Source organism: Manis pentadactyla, chromosome 19, assembly GCF_030020395.1.
Source record: "Manis pentadactyla isolate mManPen7 chromosome 19, mManPen7.hap1, whole genome shotgun sequence".
Taxonomy (NCBI): domain Eukaryota; kingdom Metazoa; phylum Chordata; class Mammalia; order Pholidota; family Manidae; genus Manis; species Manis pentadactyla.
The window spans coordinates 8261306-8280825 of record NC_080037.1 but is presented as its reverse complement, the minus strand read 5'-3'; the positions used below and the strand labels follow the sequence as shown (position 1 = coordinate 8280825).

Genomic DNA, 19520 nt, shown 5'->3' with positions numbered 1-19520 from the left:
AGATTATTCATTTGATTTTAAAAATTCACACTAGTAATGATCATTGTAAGGTCAGCATGAGGAATAAATGGGATAAAGTATGAAAAAATCCTTCTTAGCCTCGTGTTTGGCCATCTCTGTTTTCACAGAGACTTGGTTATTATGCTCAGGCTCTTTCCCCTTACCTCCCCTATTCCTTACATACCACCATCCCCACACCTAGTGAGAGCTAAGGTCACTGACGTCTTCCTAATCGTCAAATTCAAAGGCTCACTTCTCCTTTCTGCAGTGCTTCACACCCGTGACCACACCTCCTTGTCAAAAGGTTCACTGCCCTGGTCCTGAGACAGCATCCGCCTCTTCTAACTGGGCTCCTTCTTGCCTGCTCCTTTCAGTCTCCTTCCCCAGCCCCTCCTTTTCCTTCTCAAGTATGGGTGTTCCAAAGAGCATCCTCTATCAGACTGCCAGTCAGAATGTTAGCAACATTCTAATGCTATTAAATAGAAAGGAAGTGATACAATAGGAGAGGGCAGAACAGCATAAAAAAGAAAACACCAGAAGGCATCACCCTCTAATAAGGTCATGGAGTGTTTCCTGAAATGTTTGTTTCAGTTACACACATGTATATTTGTGTGGACATGTGTATCCCAGGTCAGAATAAAAAGTTAATCGATTTCTTCTGTGGGTTATGGTCAAAAACACCACCCAAAAGTGTACCTTAGCTCTCTTACATTTTCCCTCTGGATTACCTTCAATAGCACCATAGCACCTACTACCAACTATAAGCTGAAAGCTCCCAGATCCGTATCTTAAAACCACACACCTCACCTGAAATCTGGAATGGTTTATCCAGCTACCTTGAAATAACCATCCCTATGGGACTCACTCACAGGCATCTCAATCGTAAAATATACAAATCTGAACTTAGATTTCTACATGAATCTTCTGCTCTTCACAGTCCGCTGATTCAGTTAACAGGAGCACCATCCACCTACTCACTCATTAGTTTATTTATTCTGGAAATCCGTGAACACAAGGAAAGTGCTCGGCACTGGAGACACAAAGGTAATGAAGACGCCATATCTGCCGCCTTCAATAAAGTCACAGTCAGAAGCAGACAATAAACAGAATCGTAAAGTTGCACAACTGTACAGACATATCCAGCTATAATTATAAAGAATATAGGCAAACTAACCCAGTCTGAAGGATCTAAGAAAGTTTCTAGAGCTTCAGACCCAAGAGGAGGTTTCAGGTAAGAACACTTGTTCACCTGAGCAAAAGAGGGAAGGTTGGGAGAGCATGTGTGTGCATGGTAAGCGGTACCGTGTGTGTGTGTGTGTGTGTGTGGGCGCACGCATGTGTTGACAAAACCAAAGAAGAAAGGCCCTCTAAGAAAAGGGGACAGCACAGATAAAGCAAAGATAGAGCCAAAAACCATCTTATCTAAAAAAGCTACAAGATATGAGCTGCTGATGTCCAGAGACCCAGGCAGGGAGGGACAAAGAATGAGGCAGGAAAGACCAGACACTGGAGACCTTCATCTGTCATATTAAGGACCTCTGACTTTCATCCTGCAGGAGAGGCTGAGGCAGTGAAGAGCTTTAATGAGGGAGAACTATGATTTGATTTGCATTTGAGACAGACCACTCTGGTTGCTGTGTGGTCGATCATTTCAGGAGGACACGGCGAGGAGGCTCTTGCATCCGTCAGGGAAAGTTATAATGGAGATCTGGACCCCAGGAACAGCACTAGCCACACACAGTAAATTGAAAGGAGACTGATTTGATGAAAACAGTATGGGGGAGACAGAATTGGTCATCCAGCCACTCAAGCTAGAAACAGACTCCATTCCTCACCTTTATCCTCCAAATTTATTCAGCTACTGAGCTTTATCAACTCGGCCTCTTTACCTTTATTTCTCAAACCAATCCTTCACTTCTCATTCCCACTGTTTTCATCTTAGTTCAGAGAGTCCATCCTTTGTAATCAGGGCTATTTGGCTATTTTAATAACTCTTTGCTTGTTTGTCTGCAACCGGCCCCGCTCCCGTTCCACCCATCTGCCCCATGACCAACAGAGCAATTGTGGTTTTTCTGAAAGGCAAAACCCCTCAATGTTGCTCCATTGCCGAGAAGAGAGGCAAAAGGCCACCTATGATCTGATGCTGTCCCTCATTTCAATTTCATTTACAATTAGCCCCCTCCCGACCCCGAGCCTGATGTGGTGCAATGCCCTAAACCCCACAGTTCCCTAAACTAGGAAAAACGGACACTGCCCTGGTTCCATACTAAGATGGCTGGTTGTGCCATGTCTCCTCTTTCCAGAGTGCCCTTCTCTTTCCCCCCTCACATCCGCCTGAAGACCGCTCCTCCCCCTTGAAGATTCAGCCGCTCACCGCATTTTCTGTCATCTCTTCCCTGACGTCCACCACAACCCTAAGCAGACAGGAGCACACCCATCTGTACTACCCTGTCCTTGCGGCTACTGAAGTGCTGGGCACACTGCCCTGCAACCAATCTTGTGCCCGTCTGTTTCCAATCAGACAGTTGTTAACAACTTGAGTCTCTAATAGCCTTGCGGAACAGAGGCGCCTGGCACCTGGTAGTTGTTCAATATGTTCGCTGGGAAAAAAAAAAGAATAACTGAATACATTGACTAGAACAGGTCTCTGTCCCTTAGCCCAGAGGTTGCTCCAGAACACCACACTTCCTTATTTTTATAATGGAAATATTAGACGGGAACTCTTAAAATGAGACCCAAGAACTTGAGACTTTCTCTGCTGTTCTGCCTCAAAGTTGTAGCTGAAACGTTGTACTTTCTCCAGAACTCCAGTTCTTACATCCATCCAGTCTACTGAATATTTCCTATTAAATGGGTTCCCCTAAGCTTAAAATCAACGTAGTTTAAACTAATCTTCTTCTATCCCAAAGTACTACGCCTCACAAAAAGATTCTCCTGACTGTTTCCTGGGTTCAGCATCTTCCAAGTCCATCACTCAAACCCCCAAACCGAGAGCCTCTGCCTTCTCCCTCTTTCTTGCTTCCCGTAACTGACACCAAATGCAGCATCTCCTTTCCGTTCCCAGAGCCACCATCCTAGCTCAGGGCTGTGTGACTTTGTTCTTGGATTTCTATAATCGTCTTTCAACAGAACTCTTTAGAATAAGCTTCTAAAATTATTTTTTAATCACTCAACACTTAAGTGCATGATCACTGTAAAAAAAAAAACTAAGTATGTAATATAAACAATTATAATCCCTCCCCCTTATGCCTTAAATCTCACTCTCACACCAGAAATAATAACTTTCCAAGTCTAATGTGAATCTGGATAATAAGAGCACTCATCAAAGCACCTACTATGCGACAGGCACTATTCAAAGCACTTCAAATAGATTATTTATGCCTCACATCATACAGATCTAGGATATATGTACTATTATTATTATCTCTATTTTCCATACAAGGAGAATAAAATACTGAGGGGTTAAGCATCTTGCCTAAGGTCACACAGCTGGGAAGTAGATACTCTTTGATTTAAACACACATTTACATGCATATTAAATGTGATACATGCATATATATTATTTTAGGCTTTTTTCCTATTTTACACAACAGGGATAACAATTCATTGTATTTTCTTTGTATTTCTCACTTAACACATATCTTGGTTATCTTTTCATGTTGATATATAAAAATTTACCTGACTCTTTTTAAGTGTTACATGTTATTACAAAGTATGGATACAGCATAATTTATTTAACCAATTCACTGTTGATGGATATTCAGGTTGCTTTCCATTTTTCACTATTGGAAACAATAACATGATTCACATCTATGTATATAAATCATGGCTCTTGTGTGTGAATAGATCTATAGCACAGATTTATGGAAACAGCGCTGGTAGTATTTCCATTTTTAATTTTGATACATTCTCCCAAAATATCTCCAAAATGGCTACACCAATTTACAGTCTCAATAACAACAAATGAAGGTGCCTGTTTCCCCAAGCACTTGCCAGGGCTGGACGGTATCAATCACTTTAATTTTTAATCTGGTAGGTCTCTGATGCTCTCTAACAATCTAGCATCTCTCTTGCTTTAACATGTATTTCCCAAAATTCAAATGCAGTTGATCACCTTTTCAGATGTTTATTGGACAACTGCATCTTTTCTGAGAATTCCTACTCAAATCTTTTGTCCAATTTTCTTTTTTCTATTGGATTTTTTAAATGTGTATGTATTGGTTATTTTGCATATTATCAATTTAATACCTCACTATTCATGGTTTTAAGTACAGTTTTCCCAGTCAGTAGCTTACTGTTAAATTTTGCCTATGGTATCTACAATTATGTCAATTTTTTAAAAACCATGAAGAAAAACTGATAAGTCTTTTCCTTTATGGATTCTGGGTTTTGTGTCTGGATTAAGGACTTTCCAATTCTGAGATTAAACGTGGTTTTTTCTATAGTGTTTAACAGCTCCCTTTAGCTTTGTTTTGTTTATAAAATTTAGGGCTTCAGTCTATCTGAAATTTATTCCTGTACATAGTACAAAAATACCACCCCATCCCAACTGGTAAACAGATAAGCAGTTATTCTAACACCATTCATTAAACAGTCCAACCCCAAATCACTGATAAGAAGTGTGTAGAGAATGTAGTGTATGATTCTTCCCACACTAAATTCTGAATTCCCACACTGGTTGTGACTAAATTCTCTTTCCTGTTCTACTGAACTACTTGTGTATTCCTAGAGAACACTTCGATGTTTTCACTGCTATAATTTTAAAGTATTTAGGATAGCTGGAAAACCCCCTCCCCGCAACACTCCAGTCCAATGTGTTTTTTTTTTTAACTGTGGCTATTCTTTATTTTATTTTGACTTTTTTTATCTGAGAATGAGAATGTTAGAATTTACTGGTTAAATGCCAGAAAATAAAATAATTTGGATTTAGCATGGGATTGCACTGAATTTACAGATTCAGAGGGAGAAAGAATTGAACAACTTTGCCATACTGAAATTGAGGACTAACACTTTGAGTACCAATTTAATCACGTAACATCCTGCTACAAAATGTTCCCCACTGATTCTGGGTAACAATGAAACTGTTCAGTGTCTGTTTTTCAAGTCCTACCCTCTCAAATTTGGTTTTGAAGCCATCTCACCAAGTTTATTTCCCTTTATTCCCACCCACAGTTTTCCCAACAAAATGTGTACTTACTGTATCCTGAACAATACTTCATTCCCCGTGTTAGACATGCTGTGCAATTAGGACAGAGAGGCAGCAGATATATCCTTTGCCCACACATTTTCACTGAAGCACTGGCATTCTAGGCCTGTCCAAAGGCCACCATTACCCATCAGCAAGACATGAGCAGACAGATCTGCGCTTATTAACTCAAAGAGATCTGAACTTGAGGGCAAAGGGCATTTCCGTGATTAAATAACCTGTGGCAACATACTGTTCCTTCAGCATTCTTTGAACAGAGAACTTAGTGTCACGTAAGGTAGCAGATAAATGGGATTTGCAACCTGAAGAGACCTTACTGGCATCCACACTCCCAATGTGCAAAATACGTTTCCCACAGACTCTCTGACACAGGAGGTAAATATTAGAAGGAATGAGGAAAGGTTAGAAGAGCTGAGATGATACTACCTGAGAAGAAGAGGCTGAAATTAAACTGAAAAGCGTTTTATGTATGCCTCTGAAGCCCAGAAGAATGGGAGGGAGCTGGTTCAGCCCAGAAGCTAGAAGGGGCTGCATTACAGCCAAGCAACCACAGCGAGGGAGCAGAGGATCAGAAATGGCGAGGCGGCAGGGTGGCCACACGGGGGAAGCAGAGAGCGGACGACCCGCAAGCGCGCGGATAAGCGGAACAAGTCATCGGAACTGAGGCTCTGGATCCCGCAGCACCTGACAGTGAGACACGAGAGTCTGTGGCGCACCGGGGAGCACAGACACGCAGCCCTCACACATCCGCTCTGAATGAAGGCGGCACAGAGGAAGCAAGTACCATGTACTGAGTTCTTAGCTAAGAGTTTTGCACAAATGTCCTCATTTAAATCGCCACCAGCCAGTAAGATAGACAATAGTAACATCTAATGTTGAAGGAATGAAGACTGATCTCAAATACGGGAAGTGGCCCAGCTGGTATTCAAGCCCGGGTGAGTCAGCTTCAAAACCCATGCATCCTGGCTGTCCTGCTCTGTCTCTTCAATGCGTCAGACATGGCGCCTTGCAGCTGGGCGTTCTTAGAGCGGGTCACACAGTCATTCCTGGGCCGCCTTAGCCCACACCGACACTAGCTGGGGCTTCCCACGAAGGTAGTGGGAATAATCCTAAATGTACCTGCTCTGCAGCTGGCTTGGCCACAGGAATAGCAGCAGCAATTGCCAGCCTGACAGGTATAGCCCCTGGGGATGCTGGTCCACAAAGAAGCCCTGGGACTGGAATGTCCAGTGGCGAATCTCATCAGGTGTCACTTGGTGAGGGAATATACTCAAGTGGTAGCAAGTTCTGGAATTTTAGGACTTAAAACAGTATTAGGACTTAAAACAGTATTAGGACTGCAGTGGACCACAGGGGACCATGAGTTAGCTAAAGAAGACAGTTTAAAAATCAAGAATAGCAGAAAAAAATACAAGAGAGGCTGGTAATGCATCTCAGCTCCACTCATAACCATCAGCCATGGCCTTACTCACCTACCAGGACCTGTTCTGAACCCAACTATCTAAGAGAAAAGGATCGGAGAAGAGGTTCTAAAATGATGAAAGTACTGGCAGAAGGTTAAAAATTAGGACAGTCCACCTGCTATACAGGAAGTTGAGGGGCAATTTAATAAAGATCTTGAGCCTCTAGAGGGGCATTATATAGAGGCTAATAAAGAGAAAGAGATGGCTTCTTTCATGAACGGGAGGGAGAAGTATTACAAGGCAGTAAGAGGTTTACTTTGGAGCCTAAGAAAAAAGTCCTTGATTGTAAAATCAACATGAATATGTAAAACCAAAGAACACGACTCTCCTCTCCAAATGAGTGTGTGTTCTCTTTCGTGCATTCATGCCCGCAACACACAATGAGCATCGTTATGTGCACTATCTTCTTGGTTTCTGGCAACACAATTTTGATCCAACTCGACAGGGTTTCCTTTCTTCAGGAGCTTACATTCTACAGGGAGAAGGGGTACAGACAACAAATAAACAAACAGAAAATAAATTATTAGGACAATAGCAGAAATCAAGTGATAGCAAAGGAATGGAAAGGCTCTGCTGGGGAAGGGGCATCTAAATTGAAACCCGCAGGCAAGGGCAATCTGTATAGAGCAGAGAGGGAAGGTGCTGGCTTAGGGGACCAGCCAATGCAGAGGCTGAGGACAGCACGGGCGGAGTGTTAGTGATACAAAAGGAGGGATAGTGTGGCCTTGGGGTTACAGGAGGTCAGAGACACAGGCAAGGGCCACATTGCATAGAGTTTTATAAACAAGGTTAGCAAGTGTTGGAGAGGAAAAGGTAAGAAAATGATTTGTTGAAAGAATCAGTGACATTTTTTGGTTTTAAAACTTAACCCAACTGATGGCCAACATCCAAAAGACAAGAAACAACAAATGCCAGGGAGGATGCGGAGAAAGGGGAACCCTCCTACACTGCTGGGAATGCAAATTAGTTCAACCATTGTGGGAACAATATGGAGGTTCCTCAAAAAAACAAAAAATATAAATACCATTGGACCCAGGAATTCCTCTCCTAGAAATTTACCCAAAGAAAACAAGATCTCTGATTCAAAAGGACAGATGCACCCCTATGTTCATCGCAGCACTATTTACAATAGCCAAGAAATGGAAGCAACCTAAGTTTCCATTAGTAGATAAATGGATAAAGAAGATGTCGTACATATACACAATGGAACATTATTAAGCCAGAAGAAGAAAAGAAATCCTACCATTTGCAACAACATGGATGGAGCTAGAGGGTATTATGCTCAGTGAAATAGGCCAGGTGGAGAAAGACAAGTAGCAAATGACTATTTGTGGAGTATAAGAACAAAGCAAAACTGAAGAAACAAAATAGCAGCAGACTCACAGACTCCAAGAAGGGACTAGCGGTTACCAAAGGGGAGGGGTCGGGGAGGGCGGATGGGGAGGGAGGGAGAAGGGGACTCAGGGCCATGATAATTCACAATCACAATGTAGGTAGGTCATGGGGGAGGCAGTACAGCACGGAGAAGACAAATAATGACTCTATAGCATCTTACTATGCTGATGGGCAGTGACTGCAATGGGGTGGAGGGGGGAGACTTGATAATATGGGTGAATGTTGAAACCACAATGTTGTTCATGTGAAACCTTCGTAAGATTGTTTATCAATGATACTATATAAAAAAAAAGAATAAGACAAAAAAACCCAACTGTTTTCTAATGAGCTATGTCCATATATGGTTCTCTCAGGGATCAGTGAGCTCTTTCTGAGGAGGCACAGGCCATGGTATGTCATTTCTCAGAATTACCAAGGCCTAGGAATCATCTGGAAGAGTAAAGTCAGGAATATTTATTATCAACTTAAGAACCAGGATCCCAGGGTACCTGTATTACTTTAAAGAGGTGTTCCACTGAACCCTTACAATCAGGCAAAGATGGATGTACTGGTTTGCTGGGATGGCCAGGGAGTTTGGAAACACACCTAAATTAAGATCTCAGCTCCACCAGTTAGTTAATGGGTGACATGCAGGAAGTTACCACATTTCCTGAGCCTCATTTTCCTCATCTGTAAAATGGGAGTGATACAACCTGCAAGTCATAAGGCCATGTGGAAGACTAAATGATATACCATATGCAAGGTGCCAAGCACATAGTAAGCACTCCATGAACCCTGAATGAGTGAGTATATGCATGAATACAGGAAACCTATGCATGAATGAAAAGCTAAATATATGTATACATTCACTCAAGCTCTTTTGAGTCTGCAATGTTCCTTACCACCAGCAGAGAGCCCAGGATCTCAGACAGGGAAGGTAGGACCCAGGGCCAGAAGCCAGCCTCCACACTGTCTCCTACTTAGCCTTTCTTCATCTCTCTCTTCCTGTTCAACTGGCCTAGCACTTGACTCACTACTAACTCCTACCCCTTCCCACCTCTATCCTCCCCTAAAACATAAAACAACCTAGCTTTCCTCCCCCGGCCGCCCCAGTCTGCCCTGAAGATGACCTCCAGCTGGTTGCCAGGAAGACAGTGTGACAGGTGCCACTGAGTGTCAGGAATTGTCTAAGGTGACCAGCCATCCCAGTTTGTCCAGGACTTTCCCAGATGTAGCACTTGAAGTCTTGGAAAGCACCTCAGTCCCTGCCTAGTAAGCCAGGAGAGTCGGTCACCGTACCCAACCCCTTACTCTACACAACTCCATGTTGCTGCACACCACTTCCAGCGTCTGTGTGCACCCCAGCATGGCCCACGGTAGGCACTGCTGTCCGGGTCCTATCGCGGTGTTCCAGGCACTATCTCTACCTTAGCTACGGGATTGGACAAGACCACACTCAGTGGGTCCTATCCATGTCATGGAACTAGATTTTGGTCCCCAGAAATGGGCATCAGGCTTCTGAATCAAATGATGTGTATCCTCCAATCTGTCCATCCACTACTGCCAGAGTTATTGCTCTAAAATGCAAATCTGGCACTGGCCGTTCCCTGCATAAAACCTCGCAGTGACTCCTAGTCCACAGAATAAAGAGCAATCTCCACCATAAATTCTCTGCACAACCCAGCCACAACTGACTAGACTGTTTCCTGCTTTCCCGCTTTTGCATATGCTGTTCCCTCCTTTACAATGCCTTTCATCCTTTTTATATCTCGTCAGCTCTTGGTTAATTCCCTCAGGTTTTCCACAAATGTAATCTCTGCCTCTCCCCAGTTTCTACTGTGCCTTACACATATATGTTTACTGTAGTACTTATCACATGGCATAGTAATTAAGTGTTTCAAAGTTTATTTTCCCTACTGGACTACAAATTCCTTGAAGGTAAGTTTCATTACTTGCTCCTCTTTGTATTCTCAAGAGTCCAGCACCAGACACTGCCATCTTGTTGTAGCATTTTTAACATCCACTCCTATTTGATGACTCTAAACAGCAAACCATTGCTGTCAGATTAGTTTTCATTCTCAGTATTTTGCATTCCTGATTATCCTATCCCTGACCCTTACATTGTCCCTCATAAATAAAACGGGGCTCCAAAATGGGCTAGGAATTAGGGAGGGGGCAAGTGCATCCACTCATCATTTTATTTTGGAATTAAAAAACTAAAACCTGGAGGTTCATCGACTTTTTTACAGACATGCAACAAAACAGCTGGGTCAAAACACCCATTTTTAACTAGCATTGTGTATTGATCATAAAAACTCAATAAACTATGAATGAATGAATGAATGAGTAAATGATTGATAAGGGGGATCTAGTCTGGACATATGATCTTTTGTGTTCTTTTACCCAACTAGGCACCTTCACAAGATGTGACTACAAAATGTCAAAACTCTTCTCTGTTTTTGTTTGTATTAACAAATAGGCCAGAATGCCACTGCTCAGAAATTTTCTAGAATTCCCCTTTGGAAATTGTCTTAAGAACCAACGTATTAGTCAACAACCTGTAAGCCATTTGCTACTACTTTACAGCCAAATCTTGCATTTGTATTACCCAGCATGAACCACGGCTAATCCATAAGGCTTGGCCCCTAAAGACATCTGGCTATTTTCAAAATTAAAAGCCAACCTCAAAGGATGAAAATGTTTCACAAATGAAGATATGCAAAAGGAGGTGGCAGGCTCTAGTCCATTCCAAGAATTACAAAATGTATCTTGAATAAGTGGGTGAAAATATGTGTACACTGTGCATCGGAATCCTTCCCTTTGTTTTGGACACACTGTAGCCAAGTGGACATATCCCTACCTGAAGGGAATATGCCAATGAACTGTGGTTGTATACATGTATGCTTCTGGGAGAAAATAAAAGGTTTATGAAGCCTATGTGTTTATAAATATATCATTTCAGCTTAATTCAGTAGATTAACTGAGACTCTACTATTTTTTATGTTTTTATGCCAAGTACTGGGAAAAGCAAGATACAAGAAATCTCATTCCTACTCTCAAAGACCTCAGAGTTAGAAAAGACACACACGTAGAGTGACATGGGGACAGAAGTGTAACAGTGGAAGTATACATCCAACAGAGGTGCAGCACCTAGGCAGCACCTCTGAGAAGGTGTCACAGATGCAGCAACACCACATCAAAGTTTGGTGGATGGATAAGTACAAGCACAAGCTTCACCAGACTTAATGAGATGGGCAATCCAGGTATAGGAAACAGTATGTGCAAAGACACTGAGGCATGAAATGACACGGGGCATTCGGGAAATGACAGGCCATCTGGCATTGCCGGAGCACAAACGCAAGGCGGAAATGTGGAGGTACTTCCTTGGCGAGGCTATGGATACCCCTGTAACGGAAAATGTGTATTTTTGTCTTCAGATGATTATGTGTGTCCACCGTTTTCCCAAAATACATCCGTCAGCCAGCAGCTGCAGCAACAGTGGCACATGTATTTATTACATGATTTTATTTTTGCCTGAATTTATCAGAGAAATTTCCCTTGTCTCTGCTCCTATTTGTTCTATTCCCCATTCCTCTCTCACCTTTTACTCATTTCCCTCCATACTCCAGTTATCTGGCTCCCTTTCCCCTCGGATTGTCTCCTCCCATATCGATCTGAGTCCATCTATAGTCTCATAGGTCATCTATCCTCATCTCTAATATCAAGCAACTCCCCTTCTCTCCTTCAGGACAGAGCTCAGATGACCTCATCTCTTTAGCAAGTCCTCTTGGCTAAGTCTAGTGGTTAGAATGAAGGATCTGTATTTGAGGCCTGGGTTCCTCATTCACCATCTTTGTGATCTTGTGCCAGTCATTTGTCCTCTCCAGGCCCTGCTGTCCTCATCTGTAAAATAGGGGTAATGCAAACTGCACAGACAACTGAAAGGGTGTATTCAATTGAACTAAATTAAATTATTAAAAGGTATAATAAATGTAAAGGAGTTAGTATGGAACCTGGCACATCATTGGCCTTTAAAAGCTATTGTTGACTGTAAATTCAAACTGTCTAGTGATTCTCATGTGTTAAGTCATACACATACAGAGGACGATTTCACTGCATTGCATTGACTTTGATTCCATCTGTTTTTCTGGTGTGCCTGGAAGGCAGGGCTGCTATGTTGCACAAGTCCAATGCGAACGATGCCCCCAGGATGGGACAACAGGTGAGTCTGGGAAGGACGGTTTTCTTTTCAGTTTGTTTCTTTCCATAGTTGGACTGTTTTAACTTCATAAATATATTACTTTGTTTTAAAGTGTCAGTGGGGTTTCTAGACTGGGAGATTTGGGGCTCTTTTGTGGTTTGGGTGGTTTGGTTTCTATGTATTGGTTTCTATTTTGTACCTTTATTAAAAAAAAAAAAAACACCTAAACTAATTAATGTTCTCTCAAGATACTCAGTGTTTTAGAAGTCGTTCCAGTCAGACTTAGCCGGGATTTCAGGAAAAGGTTGATCAGAAAGTACCTGCTGACAGAAAGAGGAATGAGCACAGGCTTCAAGCAGACCTGAAATCGTGGATTTGGGTCCACCGTTTACAAATTACATAATCTCATTAAACCTTTGTTTGCTCATGTTTGTAAGGCAGTTAAGGACTCCAGCCACATTGGCACACTTCCAGTACCCAAATGAGATCCTGCATATGTAAAGCACCTGGGGCCAGGTGTGGCACACAACGGGTTCTCAATGAATGGCACCAGTGACCATTTTTAATTATGTGCAAGTTGCCGTCCTAGCTTCTGGCTTGTAACAGGGTAGCCTTAAGGTGCTGGTTAAAATGGACAATTAAATTGGGCTGGTATTAGGATTAATAGAGTCTGTCATAGATTAAGGTTACAAGTGAAATTAGAATTCAAATAGGGTTCGAATTAAAGAACATACAGAGGTTATTATTCAGGATGGGGTTAAACAGAACCAGATACTGGAAGTAAGAAGCAGGATGCAGAGTACTGGTTTAGTTGGGTGGAAAATTAAAAAGCAAAGCAACATGGAAACTTACGTTGAATTTACTGATAAAGGCAAGTCGTACAGAGGAGGGTTAGAGTGCAGAGCAGAGTCAAGTCTTCCGAGTTTTCCCTTCAGGTGCTGGCATCCCCCTCCTGGAAGGATATGCCTACTTACCCCACTTAGGCTGACTTCTTTCTCTCTCCCCTCCGAGCCGAGTGAGCAATGTGGAGAAAGGAATGCCCAGGGCCCACACAAGGCGTCAAGCCAGTGCCACATTCCACGCCCCCAGCTACCCAGGCTGTTGCTGAGCGGACAGGGGCATTCAGGAGCCAGAAGCCGCCTCCTCTCCATGCTCCTTCTCTGCTCCCCCCGACCCCCACTGCAGCTACCAGCTCTTAAATCCCCCAGACAACCTCCGTTAGACTGTGTACAAGTGTCTGGGAAACGCGTACTGTATGTCATGGAATTTCAGAGGGGAAAGTAACCATAGAGATGACCATCCACAAGGATACTTTTATTTTACCTATTTTCACAATGAGGATAATCCTTGTAGGTCGGTCTTTCTTTGTAAAACTCTATTCCCAGTGAAAAGGGTGCCTGGAAGATGCTGGGTGCGCACGTGCAAAGGACACTAGAATGACTACAGGCCAGGAGCTACTCCGAGTGGAGACATCCCCTCCTGCAGGAGAAACTACCCTTTCAGTCCGAGATACTCAAGAGCGAGGAATCCTCCAACTGTACTGCCCGAGAGCACTGGGAAGGATTCTCCTTGTTCCTCCTGCCCCCTAGGGGACTACTGCCTGCCCCACTACCGGTACCCCCTTTACTCTACACCTGTGGGAACACAGGAAGTCACTGAACTTCTCCGAGTTTCACGTTCCTTATCTGCTCCACAAGGTGTATTAATCAGGTAATCTGGAAGGTCCCTTACAACTCCACACTCTCCTATTCCATCATTCTAAAAGGCCCTGACTGCTTCCTATTCCCAGCGCCTAAAGTGCTGCCAAACTGATGCTGATGATGCAGAAAAGGGAAGAGGAGCCAGTAGGAAAAGAGCCTTCCAGAGCCTCATTTGCTAGCTCCTAATACTCCCTCTCCAAAGCGGCTCGCCCCATCTCGTGCACCCCAGGTTCTCATGCAGAGCAGTGAAGTAGAGGGTGGGGCCAGACCAACGGTCAACAGAGACTTAAGTGAGGACAGGCAGAGGGATCACTGGGAGCAGCAGATGGAAATCCGATTAGTGAGAGAAGCCTGCGACCCAGTCCCACATCCTGCTGTCCCCCTGGCACCCCCGCGCCGGAACTAACTAACCTGTCCTCTCTTAATCCCACCGGGATGAGCTCTAATCTGAAGATTATACTCTTTCTCCATCAAGACTCTTTAACTAGGATACCCTGATCCTTCCCCTCTGAAGCCTCCTATCTTTTTTCTAAAACACACCCACTCCTTTCTTTTCTCCCCACAAATAACTCCTACCAACCTGGTCCACCTCTGCCAGTTCTTCCCCACGTCTGCTCTCCTCCCCACTCCATGCGCCAGCCTCTCCTCGCCTTGCACCCTGGTCTCTACGTTCCTCAGCTACGCTGTGCCCTCCATCCTCACCTCTCAGAGACTTCAAGATGTCAGAGAACCCCAGGCAGACAGAAAGGTTTGGAGTCACTGGCAGATGGCAAAGCAGGAAGCCAGGCAGCCCAAGGCGGTCAAAAACTGTCCTGCAAGTAATTCTTAAAGACAACCCGGACTCTCGGAAAATGTTCAAGAGGCAGGCAGAGCTCTTCTCCCAGAAACCACAGAGAAACTCTTGAAACTGAGAGGAAAAAAAGACAGTGGTGTAGTATTTTGATCCCCCTAAAGGGTCTTCCCAGAAAATATTCTCTCTTGGCCTCTCCATCAGTGACTAACAATGATACAGAGCATTACTGCTTACAAAGAACCTCCACCTCCACGTGCTCGTCCTTGAATCACGAGGTGTCGGAGATATTAAGTCCATCACAGAGGGCTGAGAAAGCATGTCTGAGGGGGAAAAGATTACCCAAACATTAAGGATGAGCTTGGTGAGCTACAGTCATCAGCTCAGAAGGGGAGTTGGAAGTCATGCACCCACGTCCCTCATCTAGGGAAAAAATATGATCTCCCAGGACTGGAAGACACTTTAAAAGTCCTATAGTCGCATGCCCTAGCCAACAGACCTTCTGCTGTTAACTGTCAGTCTGACCTCAGGTAGGGCAGTTAATCCCTCTGGACCTCAGTTGCACCTGTATAATAACGGGTTGGATAAATATTTTCTAAGAATCCTCATATATCTATGATTCTTTGATTCACAAAGTCTAAAAATTAGAAAATTATTCCCAAAAGCTATGTTTGAGCAAAACTGACTCAGAAGATCCCTGAGATGTAGCAAGACTCCTCCAGAGATACTCAAATCACAAAGGACAGAAAACCCCAGGGACTTGGGACTCTTGAGCCAAGACCAAGGACAGGCCCCCCTGCCTCCCTCAACCATGTATATCTGGCCTTGGGGACAAGAACCCCATGAGTCCCAGATGCAGGGTCCCAAAGAGGGCAGCTTCTGTAAATCAGACCTTTCTGTCAGGAATCTAACTCACTAAAACTTGAGAAGGAAGGACAAGATGCTCTGAAAGACTGAAATATCAGAAAAAATACTGGGGGAAAGGGCCAGGAGTAGAGAGGTGGCGGATAAGAAGGTTTAGGGGAGCAAACTATTGAGTCGCTTTGCAAACTGCTTGGTTGGGCAAGAGTCTGAAGTGAAATCACTCCCTTTTGGAGGGGGTTAAGATTTCTCTGACAAGGGGTTGGGGGTAAATGTTGATTTCAGTGGCCTGGGGTTTGCAGGAAAATGCTTTTCAAAGGAAATTGCCTGGGGCCGCCAATTGTTGCTGGACCATAACTAGGGGCTCTTGGGTCCGAGGAACTAAGAATGTTGGAGTTTAGGAGAATGGTCAGGGTAACTGGTTACCCACTGGGGAGGCGTCCCTGGGCGCATCGTTGATAAGGGGACCCCAAGGCTCTGGGGATCCCCAGTTGCCAAAGGAGGGAGGGCGGGGCTGGAGGATCTGGGGCTAGTGGGCACGCCCTTGCCCAGGCCTGCAGTGGCCGCTCTCGCCAGCTGGCCCAGGGCCCTGCCCGACTCCCCTCCCTCCACCCCAAGCCTAAGAGGGGTGCGCGCCGGGTCCCACTGCTGAGCCAGCTCCCTCCCTGCGCTCCACACCCGAGCCCGGCCGGCGGAGCTCCCGGGGGAGGTGGAAGGCACCACGGCGGCGCGGAGGGGGTGTGCGGGGCGGGGGCAGTGGGGAATGCGGCAGCCCTGCCCCCCCGCGACCAGCCCAGCCCCCCGCCGCCCCCCCTCCACCTCCAGCCGAATGGTTCGCTCCGAGCGCCCTATTTAATCCCCGCGACTGCAGCAGCGCCGGCTCCCTCCCGGTCCCCGCCTCGGCCCCGGGCTCCGAAGAGGCTCGGGGCGCCCTCTGGGTGGCGTCGTTGTCTCCCCCGCCCCGGCCCAGCCCCTGGGGACCCAGGCTCGCCAGCGCCCAGCCGGGGAGCCGGCCGGGAAGCGCGATGGGCGCCCCCTCGGCCCTGCCCCTGCTCCTGCTCGTCGCCTGCTGCGGGGCACCCGGCGGGGCCAACCTCTCCCAGGACGGTGAGTGAGGGAGGGGGCGGCGCCAGGGGACGCGAGGAGTGACCCGGGCGGGGGCTGCGCTCGGCGGCGGGGGCGGAGGGAGCCTATGGGCTTTGTTTGGAGGGTTAAGGTCGCCAGCCGCCGCGAATCCCCGTGTCTGTCTCAGCATCCGCGTCTCTGTGGATGGCGGGTGTGCCGGGTACGCGCCCTCCCTGTGCACCGCCGAGTGTGTCTGCGTGTGCACCAGGGTTTGGGTCTGCTCTAAGCCCCGGGTCTGGCTGTGCTGATGTCCGTGCGTGCATCTGGGTGTGCGCGTCTGTGTCGGTGTCTGGTTCTGCGTTTGTCAGTATCTGTGTGTGTGTCTGTCAGTGTGTGTTGGGGGCGGAGTGAGATCTGTCGCTGTTTCAGTCAGGGCGTGTGTCGGGTGTTTGTGGGTATGTCTGGAGGGGTTGGGTAGCCAGGGCAATCCCCCAAACTGCTGTGTGCAAACATTTCTGCTCCCCCGCCGCCCCCCAGTCGCGGCGGGGCCCCGAGTGGGCAGGAAGGGGCCTGGGTGAGGCGGGTAGGGGGGCGTGGGCAAGGAAGGGGGGCTCTCCTTGGAGCAAAACAACAACACAGGGCGGAGGGGGCCCCAGGATGGCAGTATCCCTAGCGGTGGCAGAAGCTAGGAAAAGGAACCCAGACAGGAGAGGAGGAGGTGGGCGGAGGCTGGGCCAAAGGAAGGACCAAGATATTTGGGAAGGAGGATGCACAGAAAACCCAGAGCTTTCCTGGGGGAAGCGGTGATTTTCCCAAACAGGGGGTGGGGTCGGCTGCCCGGCCCCTCTGCCCCAGGCTGGAACTCCAGCCTTCCGTGGTTTGTAATGGTAGAGCATCAGGGGAGAGTGGGGGGCAGGGGGCGGGGCGGGGTGAGGGGACTTGGGGAAGAGCCCCTCCCGCCCAGACCCGGCTATGTAGGTCAGCGCTGTGGGGGCACCTCAGCTTTCTTCAAGGCCGCTGACAGCTAGTGGGGTGGCAGGGGGCACTCTGCAGGGAGCCCGGGAAGGTAGCCACAGCCCAGAGCCTCAGGTTCCCGCAGGGGGAGGGCAGGCTGCGAAGGGACTACAGGAATGCATCCCCCTGGGTCCTCTGCCCCTGTCCGAGGAGGACGGGGCAGGGGAGGGGGACAGGGGACTGGCCCTCCGCAGAGCACAGGGATGTGGGGAGAGTGAGGGGAGGGTGGTGGCTATGCCCGGCCAGATGCCAACGAGAAACAGAAAGAACCGCAGGGGAGGAGAAAGGGGAGGCGGCTCCTGGGCGATGGACCCAGTGGCCAGCAGGGATGGGCACAGGGCCAGGGCGGGGCGGGGGTGGAGAGGGGAGGGGTTGAAACTGGGGAGGATGATGTAAAGAATTTCATCTGAAGAAAACAGGCCAAGAGCCAGGGTGCTGGAGGAATAATCACTCCGTCTCTCCTGACCTCCCCCCCTGCCCTGTCCCCATCACCATAAGGGAGCTCTCCAGCTGGTCGGGGACACTGGGGGCGCCCGTCCTCATATAAGCGTGCTGGCTGACTCCACCTGTACACATCAGCACGCCCCACAGGGAGTTCCTGCCCAGTCACCACAGAGGCAGCAGCGGCTCCTCTCCCCTAGGAGGAATCCCCCTTCCCGGAGGACTGCGCTGGTGACCCCACCCCCTGCGGAGGGGAGCAGTCCTGAGGGAGGGCAGCACACTGCCCCAGTAACGGCTCTCTGCTAGGCCTTGGCCCTCAGCGGCAGCCCCTGGCCTTCACATCCCACTAGCTGCGTTCAGGCGAGACAAGTGTGGCCCAACCTGCACCTATTCAGCAAAGGGAACTGACGGCACCAGGCTGGGACCTAAGCAGAGAGAAGTCATCCCAGAAAGCTGAGCTCTTCAACTCTAGGATGTAAACACTGGCAGACAGCGCCTGCCAAGTCTTTCTTCACTGGCTGCGCTGTTCTTTCTTGGTCCTCAGTGTGGGGGCCCAGGCCCTACTTGGGCTTCAGGTTGAGACAAGAGAGAGGCTCTGTCTTCATGTTTATAAACATGTCTCAGCACAGTAGCTCGAGGGGAAAAGTAGGAGGCACTAGGTTCTGAATGGAGAATTTCTAGGAGTCAGGGCTGGGTAGGGAGGTCTGCTCCTGAGAAAGAGTCAAAGCAAACCTCCCTTTCCTCGTTGAGCATTATTGGTCCAGAGAGTAGACATATGTCTGCTGTGTGGTGTCTCAGAACGCACTGGTGTACAAGAGGCACAACCACATACCTCTAAATTCATTCCACCTTTTCGTTTCGTGATCTGGGAAGGCCAGCTCTGGTGTGGCAGCAGGTGCACAGACCTAATGCTCATGGATGGTGATCCTGGAGGCCAAGCTGACCAGGACCATGCTGAACGTGTGCCCGGGCCCCTGGGCGGGGAGCCAGGCAGTACACAGCTTGCCTGCTAACTGACCAAAAGCAGGGGAGAGACAGGCTGTGCAAGTTTAAGGACAAGGTACCCTAATACACTGGTGCTTGAGTGGTCAAGGGTGTGTGTAGACTGGCTACTTCCATTTAGAATAAGGACAACAAACTTCCTGTGCTGCTGGGGTATAGAGTTCCCCAGGGCACAGCATAAATTTTTTAGGCTTCATAAAGCTGAATAGGGATTGAGAGATTGGAGAAGGGCAAGCAACTGATATCTGAACCCGGCCATTAGCGCTGTGGCTAGAAGCCCAAGAATGGTTTAGACGTTGAGAATTTGCCACCTGCCCCTTCCTCCTCACATTTCTCCACCAGTATTGATAAAAGTTGGCAATTCCAGGTTGGGGGACACAAGGCCTGTGAACTTCATGTGTCC

General features: G+C 47.1%; 2 protein-coding genes across 5 annotated transcripts in view; one reads left to right on the top strand and one right to left on the bottom strand.

Moving 5' to 3' along the window:
- The window catches only part of AIM2 (absent in melanoma 2), a 91718-nt gene that overhangs the window by 59595 nt on the left and 12603 nt on the right, over window positions 1–19520 (bottom strand). The gene's annotated exons all lie outside the window — the stretch shown is intronic.
- Window positions 16470–19520, top strand: part of CADM3 (cell adhesion molecule 3) — a 29104-nt gene continuing 26053 nt past the window's right edge. For 2 of the 4 annotated variants that reach the window (XM_036922655.2, XM_036922653.2), the window contains exon 1: window positions 16470–16702. In XM_036922655.2, coding sequence (XP_036778550.1) covers window positions 16621–16702 — 82 coding nt within the window. In that variant the 5' untranslated portion in view covers window positions 16470–16620. The remainder of the gene's footprint in view (window positions 16703–19520) is intronic. The other 2 variants (XM_036922656.2, XM_036922654.2) reach the window with 1 other exon arrangement.